The sequence below is a fragment of the Salvelinus sp. IW2-2015 genome, linkage group LG17 (assembly GCF_002910315.2).
Source record: "Salvelinus sp. IW2-2015 linkage group LG17, ASM291031v2, whole genome shotgun sequence".
NCBI lineage: Eukaryota > Metazoa > Chordata > Actinopteri > Salmoniformes > Salmonidae > Salvelinus > Salvelinus sp. IW2-2015.
In genome coordinates this window covers 39,302,210-39,321,405 of record NC_036857.1, presented here as the reverse complement: position 1 = coordinate 39,321,405, position 19,196 = coordinate 39,302,210, and the positions used below count along the sequence as shown (strand labels likewise).

General features: G+C 43.5%; 1 protein-coding gene across 2 annotated transcripts in view; it reads right to left on the bottom strand.

Moving 5' to 3' along the window:
• ablim1b (actin binding LIM protein 1b) overlaps nucleotides 1-19,196 on the bottom strand; it is a 78,539-nt gene that overhangs the window by 21,390 nt on the left and 37,953 nt on the right. For both annotated transcript variants that reach the window (XM_024005190.2, XM_070448144.1), the window contains exons 5-6: nucleotides 16,013-16,139; nucleotides 2,561-2,654 (exon numbers count right to left, since the gene is read on the bottom strand). In XM_024005190.2, coding sequence (XP_023860958.1) covers nucleotides 2,561-2,654; nucleotides 16,013-16,139 — 221 coding nt within the window. The remainder of the gene's footprint in view (nucleotides 1-2,560; nucleotides 2,655-16,012; nucleotides 16,140-19,196) is intronic.

The window sequence follows — 19,196 nt, the reverse complement described above, 5'->3', positions numbered from 1 at the left end:
AAAGAGACTATGCACAGACGAACATTCTCAATGTCTGGACCCTTGATTTAACATTTAAACGACAGAGCATTCACTGCAACGCTCAACCAAGAGAAGAGACAAACTGAAACAGCCGCTTGGAAAAAAGGAGCAGGAGACACTATGATAGTAGGCACATGGGCACCGTATAGAGGTTTCGCGAAATAACATTACAACTAGGATGAATGTCAGATTTTGTCAATATTACAAAAGGTGGTCAGAAAAAGACCTGACAACAAAAAGTTCTGTTAAAAATAGAGGCGTTCATTTAATACAGTGGTTTCAAAACGTGATCACAAAAATGTGAGTATCTTATGGGAACCTCAAAGCAAATATGAGGGCTCGCTACCTGCCAAAATGCGCGCCCATTAAGCTAGTTTCTTAAATAGAGACTGATCTGCGCCAAATGTTCAGAATTGCATGAGCGATGTTAACTACAGACCCTGTGGTGGATTATGTGGAATTATGTTTTTAGATTGAATAAATTTTACAAATTTATTAAAACTGAAAAGCTGAAATATCCTGAGTTAATAAGTATTTAACCCTTTTTTATGGCAAGCCTAAATAACTTGTTCTCGTGCAGTCCACAGAATATATTCCCAAAAGTTCTGGGATAATCAAATGTTTTTTTTGCCAAAAGTGAGATGAGCCTTTTGTTTTTTTGGTTAGCAGTGGTTTTCGCCTTGGAACTCTGCCATAGATGCCATTTTGCCCAGTCTCTTTCTTATGGTTGAGTCATGAACACTGACCTTAACTGGGGCAAGTGGGCCTGCAGTTCTTTAGATGTTGTGGGTTCTTTTGTGACCTCTTGGATGAGAACGTCACTGCGCGTCTCTTGGGGTATTTTGGTAGGCCGGCTCTCCTGGGAAAGGTGTCCAACCCAGCTGTAATTAACACTACATTTATGGTTGCGTTGCCATCCTTCGTTAGTGCTGTGATTATTGAATGGTTGCTCTGTCCCACAAGCAGCTTGGTTCGGCTGGAGAATACTCTAATCAAGAGCTTAAGCTGAGAATAAGCCGGCTTTTATGGAATGAACGCGGCGTGTTAAATATACACGTGAAGGAGATCTGTCATTAAAACCTGGAGTAGAGAGTATAGATCAGCCAATTATTACTGTTTGTTTCTTCATCTGTGTATCCTTGTGGAGTGTTTAGCTCTCTCTGGCTCCTATTGATTGCGCTTCTCTGGCCTCTCTCCGGTTGATAGTTTGATTTTGTATAAAGTCTTACGTAATCGACTTTGATCAGGGACAGTTTCCTATTTAAGTCAGTTTCTTGAATTTCATACAGGTCTCGGCAAGATAGCAGACCTTGGGGTTGTGTGCCTGTAGCAGGATACTAATATCTCGTGAATTTCAGCTTTACAATAAATAGATAGTTCGTATTAAACTTAACCCAACGCGATGTTATATAATTCTTACATCATAAAAAAGTTCCCAAGGGTGAAAGCGCGAAAGTTAACTTGTCGCTCAAGTCCCGATGGCGCCCATCACATAGAAGCCTATAATGTTCAGAATATGCCGGGATAGAGTAACTATGTTTCCCTTAATAAAGAGTAAGAAGTGGACCACTTAAAACTGGTGTTTACTTTGTTTATCTTTGAGTAATATAAATTGTGTGTTGATGATCTGGAGAACATTCTAAGTGGACCAAATGTTGCAAAAGAAAATCATCCAGGCTGTGTAAGGGCTATTTGACTAAGAAGGAGAGTGAGGGTGCTGCATCAGATGATCTGGCCTCCACAATCACCTGACCTCAACCCAATTGAGATGGTTTGGGATGAGTTGGACCACAGAGTGAAGGAAAAGCAGCTAACAAGTGCTCAGTATATGTGGGAYCTCCTTCAAGACWGTTGGAAAAGCATTCCAGGTGAAGCTGGTTGAGAGAATGTCAATAGTGTGCAAAGCTGTCATCAAGGCAAAGGGTGGCTGCTATGAATAAATATAAAATATATTTTGACTTTTTTGGTTACTACATGATTCCAAATGTGTTATTTCATAGTTTTGATGTCTTCACTATTATTCTACAYTGTAGAAAATAGTGAAAATCAAGAAAAAACGTTGAATGAGTAGGTGTGTSCAAACTTTTGACTGGTACTGTATGCATAGTGTAATTGTTAATTGATGTGTTCATGCAGGGCTCATCTGCAAAAGAGARTGTGGTCTAAACATGACTCCCTGGCTAAATCAATGTTAAATACAAATCCATTGTTACACAGGGGTCATCAAGTCTTTGGCTACGTTAGATTAAAGGCTAGGATGAAAACAATGGTCATGTTTGAATAGTCTTAAACATCATTCCTTCCTCTTGTTGAATTAATCACCAATCTGACATGACGCGATGCGTTACTGCTGGGCTGTAACAGAAATGAGCATACCATATAGATCCCCAGATGAATGGATTGAGAAATCCAATAATATAGAACTTGACTACGCACACTGTTCATTCAAAGCAATGAGCAGCAACGACTGAAGGAACAATGATTTATAATTTCAAGTAATGAGATGGGAGGAGCAAGGGGACAAGGAAATGTTTCWTACCTCCAGAACCTTCCCTGTGATGAACTGATTGCAGGCCTCACACTGGACCCCAAAGTGYATCTGGTAGTCTTTCTCGCAATAGGGGGTGTCATCCCTAAGAGAAAAGAGGATTGGGGGAACAAGAGAGTCAGGCAGACAGAGAGGGCAAGATCTGAACATTTCTAGTCAATAAACACTTAGATATTGGCTGTGATATCAGATGGCGCCGGAGAAGAAGGCTGARGTTTTAAATGTCCCCAACCAATTGTGTTTCTTTGCTTATTTTTTAAAAACTTATTTTGTACATAATGCTACCGTATCTTATGACCGAAAATAACTTCTGGACATCAGGACTGCGATTACTCACCACGGACTGACTGAATCCTTTTTTTCCTGTTTGGGCTGCAGGGACAGTATTGAGTAGCCTGGATAAAAGGTGCCCATTTCAAACGGCCTCGTACTCAATTCTTGCTCGTACAATATGCATATTATTATTACTATTGGATAGAAAACACTCTCTAGTTTCTAAAACCGTTTGAATTATATCTGTGAGTAAAACAGAACTSATTTTGCAGCAAACTTCCTGACAGGAAGTGGAAAATCTGAAATCGATGCTCTGTTCTAGGGCCTCCCTATAAATGTGCTTGATATGTATTAGTATACATGCACTTCATACGCCTTCCACTAGATGTCAACAGGCAGTGAGAGAAGAAATTGAGTTTTTTCGGGACGTTAGGCGTGTTGCTTTGTCTGCATTTGTTCACGAAGGAGAGCTTCGCACCACTTTGCTAGCTTTCTGTGCTAATTGACTGGAGAAGAGGACATTCTAAAACCAAACAACGATTGTTCCCGACAAAGGACCCCTTCTACAACATTCTGATGGAAGATCATCAAAAGTAGGACCCATTTTATGATGCTATTTCATATATCTGTCGAACATGTGTACTATTAGTTTGCGCCCAGATTTTGGGCACTCTCTCGCTATAACTAAGCTGGATGTCGTAATGAAGTTATTTTTAGAATTCTAACACGGCGATTGCATTAAGAACTAGTGTATCTATCATTTCCTATACAACATGTATTTTTTAGTAACGTTTATGAATAGTTATTTGGTCAGAATAGTTGAGTGTCATAAAAATATCTGGACATTCTGGGAAAAAGATGCTACGTTAGCACAATGTATAACCACTGATTTCAGCTCTAAATATGCACATTTTCGAACAAAACATAAGTGTATGTATAACCTGATGTTATAGGACTGTCATCTGATGAAGCTTATCAAGGTTAGTCAAAAATTATATATTTTTTGCTGGTTTGTTACGATCGCTAACTTTTGCTGCTGGTAAATGGCTTGTGTTTCTGGCTATTGTGGTAAGCTAATATAATGGCCTATATTGTGTTTGCTGTAAAACACTTAAGAAATCGGAAATATTGGCTGGATTCACAAGATGCTTGTCTTTCATTTGCTGTACACCATGTATTTTTCAGAAATGTTTTATGATGAGTATTTAGGTATTTCACGTTGGTGTCTGTAATTACTCTGGCTGCTTCGGTGCTATTTGTGACGGTAGCTGTGATGGTAGCTGCAATGTAAAAACTGATTTATACCTCAAATATGCACATTTTTCGAACAAAACATAGATTAGTTGTATAACATGTTATAAGACTGTCATCTGATGAAGTTGTTTCTTGGTTAGTTTGGTTGGTTCTTGGTTAGTTAGGTTGGTTTTGTGCATGCTACCTGTGCTGTGAAAATTGTCTGTCCTTTTTTGTATTTGGTGGTGAGCTAACATACATATACGTGCTGTTTTTTCGCTGTAAAACATTTTAAAAATCGGACATGTTGGCTGGATTCACAAGATGTTTATCTTTCATTTGCTGTTTGGACTTGTTAATTGTTTCAGACCATACAAACGCTTCACACCGCGTGGCCGCTGCTACTCTAACCTGGGTGTCCCAGCGCGCACCACCCACTGTGGAGTTCCAGGTCTCAGGCAGCCTCTGGAACTGCCGATCTGCGGGCAACAAGGCCAGAGTTCATCTCAGCCTATGCTTCCCTCCAGTCCCTCCTTCTTGGCACTGACGGAAACATGGATTACCACTGATAAACACTGCTACTTCCTACTGCTCTCTCCTCGTCTGCCCACGTGTTCTGCGCACACCCCGAGAGCTTCTGGTCAGCGGGGTGGTGGCACTGGGATCCTCATCTCTCCCAAGTGGACCATTCTCTCTTTCTCCCCTGACCCATCTGTCTATCGCCTCCTTTGAATTCCATGCTGTCACAGTTACCAGCCCTTTCAAGCTTAACATCCTTATCATTTATCGCCCTCCAGGTTCCCTTGGAGAGTTCATCAATGAGCTTGACGCCCTTGATAAGTTCCTTTCCTGAGGATGGCTACCCTCTCACAGTTCTGGGTGACTAACCTCCCCACGTCTACCTTTGACTCATTCCTCCTCTCTGCCTCCTTCTTTCCACTCTCTCCTCTTTTGACCTCACCCCTCTCACCTTCCCCCCCTACTCACAAGGCAGGCAATACGCTTGACCTCATCTTTACTAGATGCTGTTCTTCCACTAATCTCATTGCAACTCCCCTCCAAGTCTCCGACCACTACCTTTGTATCCTTTTCCCTCTCGCTCTCATCCAACACTTCCACACACTGCCCTACTCGATGGTTCGCGCCGTCCCAACCTTCGCTCTCCTCTCCCCGCTACTCTCTCCTCTTCCATCCTATCATCTCTTCCCTCTGCTCAAAACCTTCTCTCAACTATCTCCTGATTCTGCCTCCTCAACCCTCCTCTCCTCCCTTTCTGCATCCTTTGACTCTCTATGTCCCCTATCCTCCAGGCCGGCTCGGTCCTCCCCTCCTGCTCCGTGCTCGACGACTCATTGCGAGCTCACAGAACAGGCCTCCGGGCAGCCGAGCGGAAATGGAGGAAACTCGCCTCCCTGCGGACCTGGCATCCTTTCACTCCCTCCTCTCTACATTCTCCTCTTCTGTCTCTGCTGCTAAAGCCAATTTTCTACCACTCTAAATTCCAAGCATCTGCCTCTAACCCTAAGGAAGCTCTTGCCACCTTCTCCTCCTCCTGAATCCTCCTCCCCTCCTCCCCCTCCTCCCTCTCTGCTGATGACTTCGGTCAACCATTTTGAAAAGAAGGTCGACGACATCCGATCCTCGTTTGCTAAGTCAAACGACACCGCTGGTCTGCTCCACACTGCCCTACCCTGTGCTTTGACGCTCTTTCTCCCCTCTCTCTCCAGATGAAATCTCGCGTCTTGTGACGGCCGGCCCGCCAACAAACCTGCCGCTTGACCCTATCCCCTCCTCTCTTCTCCAGACCATTTCCGGGACCTTCTCCCCTTACCTCACCTGCGCTCATCAACTCATCCTTGCCCGCTGGCTTACGTCCCTTCCGTCTTCAAGAGAGCGAGAGTTGCACCCCTTCTGAAAAACCTACACTCGATCCCTCCGATGTCAACAATACAGACCAGTATCCCTTCTTTCTTTTCTCTCCAAAACTCTTGAACGTGCCGTCCTTGGCGCAGCTTCTCCTGCTATCTCTCTCAGAATGACCTTCTTGATCCAATCAGTCAGGTTTCAAGACTAGTCATTCAACTGAGACTGCTCTTCTCTGTGTCACGGAGGCGCTCCGCACTGCTAAAGCTAACTCTCTCTCCTCTGCTCTCATCCTTCTAGACCTATCGGCTGCCTTTGATACTGTGAACCATCATATCCTCCTCTCCACCCTCTCCGAGCTGGCATCTCCGGCGCGGCCCACGCTTGGATTGCGTCCTACCTGACAGGTCGCTCCTACCAGGTGGCGTGGCGAGAATCTGTCTCCGCACCACGTGCTCTCACCACTGGTGTCCCCAGGGCTCTGTTTCTAGGCCCTCTCCTATTCTCGCTATACACCAAGTCACTTGGCTCTGTCATATCCTCACATGGTCTCTCCTATCATTGCTATGCAGACGACACACAATTAATTTTCTCCTTTCCCCCCTCTGATAACCAGGTGGTGAATCGATCTCTGCATGTCTGGCAGACATATCAGTGTGGATGACGGATCACCACCTCAAGCTGAACCTCGGCAAGACGAGCTGCTCTTCCTCCGGGGAAGGACTGCCCGTTCCATGATCTCGCCATCACGGTTGACAACTCCATTGGTTCCTCCTCCCAGAGTGCTAAGAACCTTGGCGTGATCCTGGACAACACCCTGTCGTTCTCAACTAACATCAAGGCGGTGACCCGTTCCTGTAGGTTCATGCTCTACAACATTCGCAGAGTACGACCCTGCCTCACGCAGGAAGCGGCGCAGGTCCTAATCCAGGCACTTGTCATCTCCCGTCTGGATTACTGCAACTCGCTGTTGGCTGGGCTTCCTGCCTGTGCCATTAAACCCCTAAAACTCATCCAGAACGCCGCAGCCCGTCTGGTGTTCACCTTCCCAAGTTCTCTCACGTCACCCCCGCTCCTCCGCTCTCTCCACTGGCTTCCAGTTGAAGCTCGCATCCGCTACAAGACCATGGTGCTTGCCTACGGAGCTGTGAGGGGACGGCACCTCCGTACCTTCAGGCTCTGATCAGGCCCTACACCCAAACAAGGGCACTGCGTTCATCACCTCTGGCCTGCTCGCCTCCCTACCTCTGAGGAAGTACAGTTCCCGCTCAGCCAGTCAACAACTGTTCGCTGCTCTGGCACCCCAATGGTGGAACAAACTCCCTCACGACCGCCAGGTCAGCGGAGTCAATCACCACACTTCCGGAGACACCTGAAACCCCACCTCTTTAAGGAATACCTGAGATAGGATAAAGTAATCCTTCTAACCCCCCCCCTTAAAAGAGTTAGATGCACTATTGTAAAAGTGGTTGTTCCACTGGATATCATAAGGTGATGCACCAATTTGTAAGTCGCTCTGGATAAGAGCGTCTGCTAAATGACTTTAAATGTAAATGTAATGTAAATGTTAATGTGTGGAAAGTAAAATATTTCTAAAAAAGATCTTTTTTGAATTTCGCGCCCTGCACTTGAAGTGGCTGTTGTCATATTGTGCCCGGCTTCGGGCTTGCAGCCCAAAGAAGTTAACGAGTCTGAGCCCGATCCCCGTGATTTGTGTGAAGAGAGAAGGCAGAGAAAAGGGGCCAAATGGCGGGCTGCCTTCTGAGAATTCATAGGCGATCGAATAAACCTCCACTCTGCTAGCAAATGTGCAATCTTTGGAAAATAAAATAGATGACCTACGCGGAAGATTAAACTACCAACGGGACATTCAAAACTGTAATATCTTATGCTTCACGGAGTCGTGGCTGAACGACGACACTATCAACATACAGCTGGCTGGTTATACGCTGTACCAGTAGGATAGAACAGCGGCGTCWGGTAAGACAAAGGGGGGCGGACAATGTATTTTTGTAAATAACAGCCGGTGCACGATATCTAAGGAAGTCTTGAGCTATTGCTCGRCTGAGGTAGAGAATCTCATGATAAGCTGTAGGCCACAATATCTACCTAGAGAGTTTTTATCTGTATTTTTCGTAGCTGTTTACATACCACCACAGACGGAGGCTGGCACTAAGACTGCATTGAATGAGCTGATTCCACCYTAAGCAAACAAGAGAACGCTCACCCAGAGGTGGCGCTCCTAGGAGCCGGGAAACTTAAATTCGTTTTTACCATATTTCTATCAGCATGTTAAATGTTCAACTAGAGGGAAAAAACTCTGGACCACCTTTACTCCACACACAGAGACGCATACAAAGCTCTCCCTTGCCCTCCATTTGGCAAATCCGACCATAATTCTATCCTCCTGATTCCTGCTTACAAGCAAAAATGAAAGCAGGAGGCACCAGTGACTCGGTCAATGCAAAAGTGGTCAGATGAAGCAGGTGCTAAGCTACAGGACTGATTTGTTAGCAGACTGGAATATGTTCAGGGATCCCCCTGAATGCATTGAGGAGTACACCACATCAGTCATTGGCTTCATCAATAAGTAACCGATGACGTCGTCCACACAGTGACTGTACATACATACCCAACCAGAAGCCATGGATTACTAAGCTAACATATGGAAATGTTTTAAGATGGTCATACCATGGATCATCTAGAGGTGAAAGAAACTCACCTATTTAGGCGAGGTGCTGGCTAGCGGAGTGGAACACTTAAAAAATAAAGGAGAGCTGTCATGGCTGAATCAGAATTAGTTAGGTAACATAGATAAATAAGATGTTTTATTTATCTTCATACTATGCTTATGTGGGATACTTGTCAGTTAGAATGTCTCTTTTTGAATTATACTGTCGGCAGTTGCATTTTCCTTTCTCAGCTAGGGCTTAGTCACCTGGGGCCCAGAGAGGGGAGAAGATCAGGCTTGTCTTCATATGTCAATGTATATGTTAAACCATGTAATGCTATGCAGAATATCAGAAGGGGAGGAGGACAGAATGGAACATTGTCTTCTTATGGGAATGTGTCTGTAACTATTGTATGTCCCCTCTGAGGTTGCCCTTATCTTGACCTAGTATATGACCTAAGAGGCTCACTGTCTTCTCTGAGCTTATCCANTGTGTCTGTAACTATTGTATGTCCCCTCTGAGGTTGCCCTTATCTTGACCTAGTATATGACCTAAGAGGCTCACTGTCTTCTCTGAGCTTATCCAGGAGGGGGTGTATTTGAGATGGAGGTATCTAGAATTGACAATTGATATATGCCATTGGATGAGGTAATGTTTTGGTACCAAGCACGAGATTGAAACCTCGTCTTAGGAGACCAAACTGAACGATAATTTATAGCTAATGCTATCTAGCTATGGGATACTCCTCTTTCTAGTAAAAGGTTCTTTGTGAACTGTTACTAAGCTCTACGGTTTGTCATGTAAGTTAGGAGGGGGTGTATCTTGGCTATAAAAGATTCTAAGAATTGTGTTGTAAGGACTCTCAGATAATTCATTTATAGACACTGAATTGATCTGAGAGTCAAAAAGGGCTATGGTGAAGCTCATATATAATTAAAGATGGACTTTATAATATAACTGACTTGTGTGTGGTTTGCTCTCTCATAATTGAGTAATACAGGAAATTACCACGACAGAGCTCTAGCTTTAGACTCTAGGAGCTCAGATGCAAAGATATTTATGTCCAACGTTTCGACAGACAAGCTGTCTTCATCAGGGTATACCATCATTTAGGTATTTGAATTTTAGGACCCTTTTAGGTATAAAAAAATATATAAAATTATTATTTCATGGTCTGATAAACACTGCTGTAGCTCGTTCACCTTCCACCGCAGATGCGGAAGGCCGACATAGGCAGATTGAGACGCAGTCCATGCAAAACAGATATCTCTATCTTAAACTGACGGATTTTGATGGGTAAAAAAATAAGCTACAGGACTACAGACTCGCTAGTTAACATTACATGTATGATCTTATTATTCGTATCTTAGAGCCATTTGCTTTGCTAGTTATAGCCTAATGTTAGCTAGCTAACATTGAACCTGGTTGGTTATGTAACTGCAGATTCATGCAGGGTAGTATCGTCATGAGTTGGGATTATGGTTCAATACCTACATGTCCTAACAAAAGACAAGTAACCATTTCAATAGAATGCCACTGCGACAACTGTTGATAGACGTAGCTGGTAAATTCGCTCTGGCTATCTACTCCGATTTCAGAGCACTCTCGTCTGAGTGTGCCAGAGCGCACTGAAGAATTTACGAACGCTCAACACCTGTTGAATATGGCCGGTGTCAGTAAACGTTGGCAAAAAAGTGTAAATTGTTGCCAGCAGCAGTTGCAGTCATCATTGCTCTGGGTAACATAAAAACTGACTAACCAGCTCTACTAGGGCGAGTAAAATAGTTAGTGAGCTGTTCTCTCATTTGTGTCTGGAGGTAGCTAGCAAGCTAGCCAACGTTAGCCACTTAGCTTGGCTGCTTGACTGCTGTTAGGACAGAACGCTTGGATCAACCCTTAAAGGGATGGGTGGGGCTAAAACTTGAGGGTGTGAACGATGCTGAATGGGTGTAGACAAAGAAGAGCTCTCCAGTAGGTACCAAAACGTTCAAAAGGCCACTTTTTTCAAAAGTGAGGTTACAAGTTTCTCAACTTTCCTCAAATGTAGGGTATGATATACCAGTCTGTAGCTCTGTGTCTCTACTTTTATCCAATGTAAAAAACACAATTTCAAATGTTGCTACATAAGACTGAATCAAGGCGTTCGGTCACATATCTGCACTGGATGCGTCTCAAAATCGTTTATAGCGTCCGAACAGTTTGGCCGACAAAACTATTATGACCCCTCTATGGAAAGATGAGACTTGCTCTAAGAGTACAAATTATTGTATGGGACTTACAAACGTTTGAGAAAGATCATTTCACATGTTTAACTTTGAGTAAATGTATTTATTGGTTTCTTTTCATTTTGATAAGAGATGAAAATGCAATGAATTGCAGGTTATTTGTGTATTTAAAAATAGAAATTTACATATTTTAAGGTTGTYTCATTAGATTTGGGGTGGGGTCGTGAGGAATTCTTGGGGGGAGGGGAAATTGTGTCCCTAGCAATGTTCCCTCTAAGCTGTACTCGTGCACACAGCTCCCAGGGCCTGCTGCACATAATAAATATCAGCGCACGCAGAGAAGCATGAGATGGAACGTCACTCAACTTTCTACAGTTCTCTCGTTAGTTAACACTATCAACGTTTCCCTTTACTGTGGGAACTGTGATTGGATAATACTGCGTTGATTCACTTTCAATGTAACATACCGAAACAAAAATAACTATGCAAGAGATTTTGTTGTAGAAGGAATGCATCGTAATAGGATTCTATTGCATTGACAGGGATGACTCAGGCCCCTACTCTACACAGACGGGTGCGCCATAACCAATCAGAGCTGCAGTAGGCCTAAATGCAAATAGACCATTGCCATATATGGATCTGTGCCATTCCCTTTGAACTGGACTGTTGTTTACAGCATGAGCAGTCGTGAATTTGCTTGTTTTGAGATCAAAGCGAGAGCTACATGTAGTGACGTGTGTACACTCGTTCATATTCTTTGCTAGATGGTGAGTTATTAGCACAGTTTTAGATCATTTGTAGTCAGCAATGGGGGAGTGATTGCTTCCTACAAGAGCACAAAACGTTTGCATTTCTAGACATCTTTGAAAAGCGAGTCAGATAAAGAGGGGCAGTGTTGTATTTTGAGACAGGCTTGAATAAGCGAAGTAGCCAATAGGAAGAGGGTAGCATAATTTGTCTGATTCTCTGTAATAATGGTATGGGATGATATTTTACTTTGCAAAGTGGTTTTCTTGCACTAAACAACATTTTCAGTAACCTCTTTATCTGAAGGACAAGTGGATAAACAGGTCATGCCAAGCCCTGCATAGTTTTTTCAAAAGTCTCATGGAAAGTAAGCCTACGTTGAACACCACACATTGGCTGCTACTGTATTTCCATGTTAAACGTTACGGGATGCATTTTCTCCACTGTTTTTGATGGCAGGCCACTCTGGTAAGTCTACGTTATGATCAAATAGCCACAATAACCTACTTGACCACTGTTAACTAAATTAAAGCGGGTACAGCCTCAGTGTTCACAGTAAATGTGCCAGAAGTTGCAGACTTCTCACAACGTTCAAGTTTGCGCTCAGCAGACCTGAAATTTGCTCAGTGACGAAACAACTTAGAGGGAACATTGGTCCCCAGGAATTCTGGTGGGAAAAAAATGGGGTCCACACTGAAAACATTTCAATACCACTGGCCTAGAGTGTAGTCTGTTTGCCAGATATTCATTCTCTCCATTGTCTAAGGCACCAATATCAGCACAAATCACAGCACAGTGGCGACCCGTCATTCAGGGTAGGTTGGCTCTGTTTTGCATGTTATTTTGGCATTAATACGTGTCACATATCACTTTGCAAACAATGTTAAAATAATAATTTAGTTAAAGCCACATACAAACATTGTCTCTTTTTGCTTTCTTGAGTAAGGCCGCTCCAAAATGCAGGTGTTTCAGCCTAGCTCAGTTCTTTCTGTGGTGGCAGCCAGCGGAAAATATGGAGCGTAGGGGTTGGTAATGTTCTCTAGTTGCACCATGATTGGCTCAGTGTTCTGTCACTCATGGGGACACTAAGTCACCGCAAAATCTATGGCTAGAGCGCGAAAATTCAAGCCTCTTGTGTGCTGCCATAGAGTTACATTAGAAGTGCCCATCCAAGAAGGCTCAAGGTAATTGGGCACAGATAAAATTACATAAAATCACGCTATATCTACCGTATGTTAACATCATACTTTTAAAATCTTAGCTAGCAGTCATCATGAATCAAATAGACAATCTACTGGCAAATCCTTTTCAATCCTCTTCATATGAAGAGAGAAATTATGAAGAGAAATGGTATATAAAATGTATCGGTGCTCATCGGCCATTGGACATTACAGAACAAGTTGAAACGGCAAATTCAACAATGAGTGGTTTGGAAGGAATCAGTGGCTAACTGAAAGCCTTGCAAAGCAATCAGTAGCCTGCTATTCAGAGGAGTGGGTGTATGGTCCAAGTCTGGGTTTAAGGGTCTCTTTTCCAAGTTTAAAATTATACACATTCAACATTGGCCATGCTGTCAATCCAGTATGACTTCTGCCGTGTTCAAAACTGGAAACTCGGAACTCAGGCTTCAGTGAGTTCAAGACAACTGCGAACTCGGGAAAATACGTTTTGAACGGCCATCCAACTCGGAATTCCAAGTTGGGAACTCGGGCCTCTTTCTAGCGCTCCGACCTGAAGATCACTGACGTCATGATTCGACCTTGTTTTTTTCAGAGTTCCCAGTTGTCTTGAAAGCGCCATAAATCCAGAGAATGCCAGATTTTGATGACAAAGTTTTATGACAAAATTTGCCCACGAAGGACCAGATAAAATAAAAATGTATTGGTCACATACACATGGTTAGCAGATGTTAATGTGAGTGTAGCTAAATGCTTGTGCTTCTAGTTCCTACAGTGCAGTAATATCTAACAAGTAATTTAACAAATTCACAATGACTACCTTATACACACAAATGTAAATGGATGGAATAAGAATAAGAAGTACATATAAATATATTGATGCGGCATAGGCAAGATGCAATAGATGGTACAAAATACAGTATACAGTTGAAGTTGGAAGTTTACATACACCTTAGCCAAATACATTTAAACTCAGTTTCACAATTCCTGACATTTAATTCAGGTTATGTTGATATAAGACTCGTTTTACTGTGGATATATAGATACTTTTTAACCCGTTTCCTCCAGCATCTTCACAAGGTCCTTTGCTGTTGTTATGGGATTGTTTTGCACTTTTCGCACCAAAGTACGCTCATCTCTAGGAGACAGAACACGTCTCCTTCCTGAGCGGTATGACGGCTGCATGGTCCCATGGTGTTTATACTTGCGTACTATTGTTTGTACAGATGAACGTGGTACCTTCAGGCATTTGAAAATTGCTCCCAAGGATGAACCAGACTTGTGGAGGTCTACAATTTATTTTCTGAGGTCTTGGCTGATTTCTTTTGATTTTCACATGATGTCCAGCAAAGAGGCACTGAGGTTGAAGGTAGGCCTTGAAATACATCCACAGGTACACCTCCAATTGACTCAAATGATGTAAATTAGCCTATCAGAAGCTTCTAAAGCCATGACATAATTTTCTGGAATTTCCATGCTGTTTAAAGGCATAGTCAACTTAGTGTATGTAAACTTCTGACCCACTGGAATTGTGATACAGTGAATTATAAGTGAAATAATCTGTGTGTAAACAATTGTTGGGAAAATTACTTGTGTCATGCACAATGTAGATGTCCTAACCGACCTGCCAAAACTATCGTTTGTGAACAAGAAATTTGTGGAGTGGTTGAAAAACGAGTTTTAATGACTCCAACCTAAGTGTATGTAAACTTCCGACTTCAACTGTAAATCATGCAGATATAACTTGTGTGTAAGCAGTATATAAGAGAACGAATGGGACTGCCCTGGTGAAGCTCACTTCATGCATCTGAGTTTCACTGTGACCTCTTCAGCTTGTTATTATCAGAGTTATTCATTAAAGATTGACTTCGAGCGTCTCGTGTAGAATTTCCACAACAATTTGGCGTCACAAACTGCATGATTGATTCTGCCTGCCAAGCTTTCTAGTGAGGGTCTGCAAGAAAAACCAGTGCCACATTTTATGAAGTGTGAGGGAAATTCCCGGAATGAAGGGTTTGAAAGTGTCTGTGGTTGTATGCATTGATTTTGTTTACTTACTCCTTTGATAGTTTAAGTAATAACTAAATTAATAAAATGTTATGATAATTATCAGAGTGAGTGATAAGAGTAGGGAATGTGGTGGAACATTTGTTTGTGCTTTTCTAAAAAACAATTTCCGTGTTCATGCAAGTGACTGATTGAACGTGCCTGAGAGGAATCCTCACTATCAGTATCTGCAATTTGGCAGTACGCCCAGAACCTTGTTTTGAGAATGAAAGGGATATCTCAGTTTCAAGGTCTCAGCTTGGAGAGAAGAAGCCTTGTGGGGTATTGTTCGGTCACATGCATTAACAAAACGTTAATGATTAATTCATTATGAATATTTGAAATCATGCAAATATAACTTGTCTGTGTAAGCAGTATATTAGAGAACAAATGGGACTGCCCTGGTGAAGCTCACTTCAGACCGGTACGCAATGCATCTAAGTTTGAGCTTGACCCCTCCAGCTTGCTGTTAATAAACAATGCTTCATTTAGATTGACTTCAGGTGTCCCTGGTGGTAATTTCGACGACAATCCCATCTGCCAACTTCTGTATGTAGCGTCTGAACAGTTTGGGTTGCATACTAATGACCCCTCTGTGGAAATGTGAGACTATTTCCACAGAAGGTGGAACATGTACATGTTGATTGTTTTGGTCTCGGCTGCCCACAGGCCTCACAAGATACCCCGGTAACAGATGAAAAACAAATGAATGTAAGTACTGTATATTCTATATTGAGACCGTTTAGTGCATAAGGGGTTAAATGCACGTAAAAAATATAACAAATGTTTCCTGATCTTTCTTCTATCTCTCAGATATAGGACAGACACTTCAGAATAAACTTCCCTTTTACTTTTTTTGGAGGGGGGGGACTATCTGTTATTCAATGCGTTTGTATTGGTTAATAGCAGTAAGGCAAAACAAAATGTTTCAAATAATATTTGTATATTTTTTTATACTTCTTAAAGTTCAAAATCAAATAGCAAAATTATATTTGTTGTGACCTTAAAACAATTCCATATAGCTTAGTATAAACCCCCTCTTATGCCCCCATATTTGAAATTTCACCCATTATAAGGTTATAATTTCATATACTCAATCAGCCTACTATTTAGAAGCACAGGTTTTCAGACACAGTCTAATAAAGAAAGAGAGAGGGTGTAGAAATTAAGAGAGGGTTGAGTGTGTTGCAGTTGATGATTACTCACTTGCTGATGTACTCCCCGCTCAGCACTTTGCCACAGGCCTTGCACTTGAAGCAGCCAAGGTGCCACTGTCTTTCCAGAGCCAATAGGGCCTGGCCATTCTTAATGTCCCTACCACAGCATGCACAGTCTGAAACACACAAACACACTTTTAGCATGATCAGAAAGACAGAGCAGACATGGCATACACAAAAGCGCACACACACCTCTGATTTATCTTTAAAATTCAACCCGTTAGCTGGCGATGTGAGTTAATAGAAGAACTCCTCATTCATTTGTCCAAGGGCACAAAGTGATTTATGTTTTCAATATAACACTATCAATACATGAGGCTCCAGGCTTTTTTACCCATAAAAAACTGATTATATAAATACATGAAGGTAATTGTAACGATGTGCGCTGTCAGTCGTCAAGCAAGTTCAGGGAGTGAGTGTTAATAAATAAACGCAACATAATACAAAACAAGAAACACGAACACACAGAAATGAAACTGAAAGAGAAACAATAACGCCTGGAGAAGGAACGAAAGGGAGTGACATATATAGGGAAGGTAATCAGGGAAGTGATGGAGTCCAGGTGAGTCTGATGACGCGCAGGTGCGCGTAACGATGGTGACAGGTGTGCACCATAATGAGCAGCCTGGTGACCTAGAGGCCGGAGAGGGAGCACACGTGACAGTACCCCCTCACCAATGCGCGGCTCCAGACGCAGGACGCCGACCAAAATAATGGAGCGGACACCTCTGCAGAGGCGCGGGAAACCGGTCAATCCGGCTGAGATGCAGGAGCATGGCGACCTAGAGCGCCGGAGAGAGAGCATACCTGACGGTACCCCCTCGTCGGCGCGTTCGGCTCGAGCCGCAGGACGCCAACCCAAGGGACGATCGCGGGGATCAGGAGCGGACCGGTCACCCCTGCTGATGCGCGGGAACCTGTCGTCAGCTGGGACATGGGAACCTGATAGACCGGTTGAGGGAGGGGAGCCTGGCGATCCAGCTGAGGCACGAAAGCCTGACAAGCCAGTGGGCGCAGGGGAGCCTAGCGATTCGACGAAGGCATGAAAACCCGACGAGCTGGCTGAGGCAGGGGAGCCTGGCAATCTGGCTGAGGCATGAAAGCCTGTAGCGGTTCCCGGGCCAGACGTCATTCCACCTGACACAAAAAAATATAATATATATATTTTTTAAATCCCTTAGGTGAGGCGTTATTCTGTAACAATGTGCGCTGAGAGTCGGGAAGCAAGTTCAGGGAGAGTGTTTTAATAAATAAACGCAACATAATACAAAACAAGAAACACGAACAGACATGAAACAGAAACAATAACGCCTGGGGAAGGAACCAAAGGGAGTGACATATATAGGGAAGGTAATCAGGGAAGTGATGGAGTCCAGGTGAGTCTGATGACGCACAGGTGCGCGTAACGATGGTGACAGGTGTCCACCATAATGAGCAGCCTGGTGACCTAGAGGTCGGAGAGGAAGCACACGTGACAGTAATAACAACATAAACTCAGCAAAAAAAGAAACATCCCTTTTCAGGACCCTCTCTTTCAAAGATAATTCATAAAATCCAAATAACTTCACAGAGCTTCATTGTAAAGGGTTTAAACACTGTTTCCCAAACACGTTCAACACCTGTGGAACGGTCGTTAAGACGCTTGCAGACGGTAGGCAATTAAGGTCACAGTTATGAAGACTTAGGACACTAAAGAGGCCTTTCCACTGACTCTGAAAAACACCAAAAGAAAGATGCCCAGGGTCCCTGCTCATCTGCGTGAACTGGCATGAGGCATGCTGCAAGGAGGCAAGAGGACTGCAGATGTGGCCGGGGCAATAAATTGCAATGTCCGTATTGTGAGACGCCTAAGACAGCGCTACAGAGAGACAGGATGGACAGCTGATCGTCCTCGCAGTGGCAGACCACGTGTAACAACACCTGCACAAGATCGGTACATCCGAACATCAACACCTGCGGGACAGGTACAGGATGGCAACAACAACTGCCCGAGTTACACCAGGAATGCACAATCCCTCCATCAGTGCTCAGACTGTCCGCAATAGGCTGAGAGGCTGGAATGAGGGCTTGTAGGCCTGTGGTAAGACAGGACCTCACCAGACATCACCGGCAACAACGTCGCCTATGGGCACAAACCCACCGTCGCTGGACCAGACAGGACTGGAAAAAAGTGCTCTTCACTGACGAGTCGCGGTTTTGTCTCACCAGGGGTGATGGTCGGATTCACGTTTATTGTTGAAGGAATGAGCGTTACACCGAGGCCTGTACTCTGGAGCGGTATCGATTTGGAGGTGGATGGTCTGGGGCGGCATGTCACATCATCATTGGACTGAGCTTGTTGTCATTGCAGGCAATCTCAACGCTGTGCGTTACAGGGAAGACATCCTCCTCCCTCATGTGGTACCCTTCCTGCAGGCTCATCCTGACATGACCCTCCAGCATGACAATGCCACCAGCCATACTGCTCGTTCTGTGCGTAATTTCCTGCAAGACAGGAATGTCAGTATTCAGCCATGGCCAGCGAAGAGCCCGGATCTCAATCCCATTGAGCACGTCTGGGACCTGTTGGATCGGAGGGTGAGGGCTAGGACCATTCCCCCCAGAAATGTCCGGGAACTTGCAGGTGCCTTGGTGGAAGAGTGGGGTACCATCTTACAGCAAGAACTGGAAATTCTGGTGCAGTCCATGAGGAGGAGATGCACTACGGTATTTAATGCAACTGGTGGCCACACCAGATACTGACTGTTACTTCTGATTTTGACCCCGCCTTTGTTCATGGACACATTATTCAATTTCTGTTAGTCACATGTCTGTGGAACTTGTTCAGTTTATGTCTCAGTTGTTGAATCTAGCTATGTTCATACAAATATTTACACACCTTAAGTTTGCTGAAAATAAAAGCAGTTGACAGTGAGAGGAAGTTTCTTTTTTGCTGAGTTTAGAATCATAAGCATTTCGCTACACTCGCAATAACATCTTATAACCATGTGTATGTGACCAATAGATTTGATCTCTCGTGACCACAAGGGAGAAATGTATATTGTTTCGAAAAGAGATGCTTGTCAGCTAGTCTAACAGCTAATTCTTTATGATGGCAGCCATGTTTGTTTATGTTTGACAAGCAAAAACTCCCTCATCCCAGTGAATGCCATTCACTATAAGACGCAAATAAA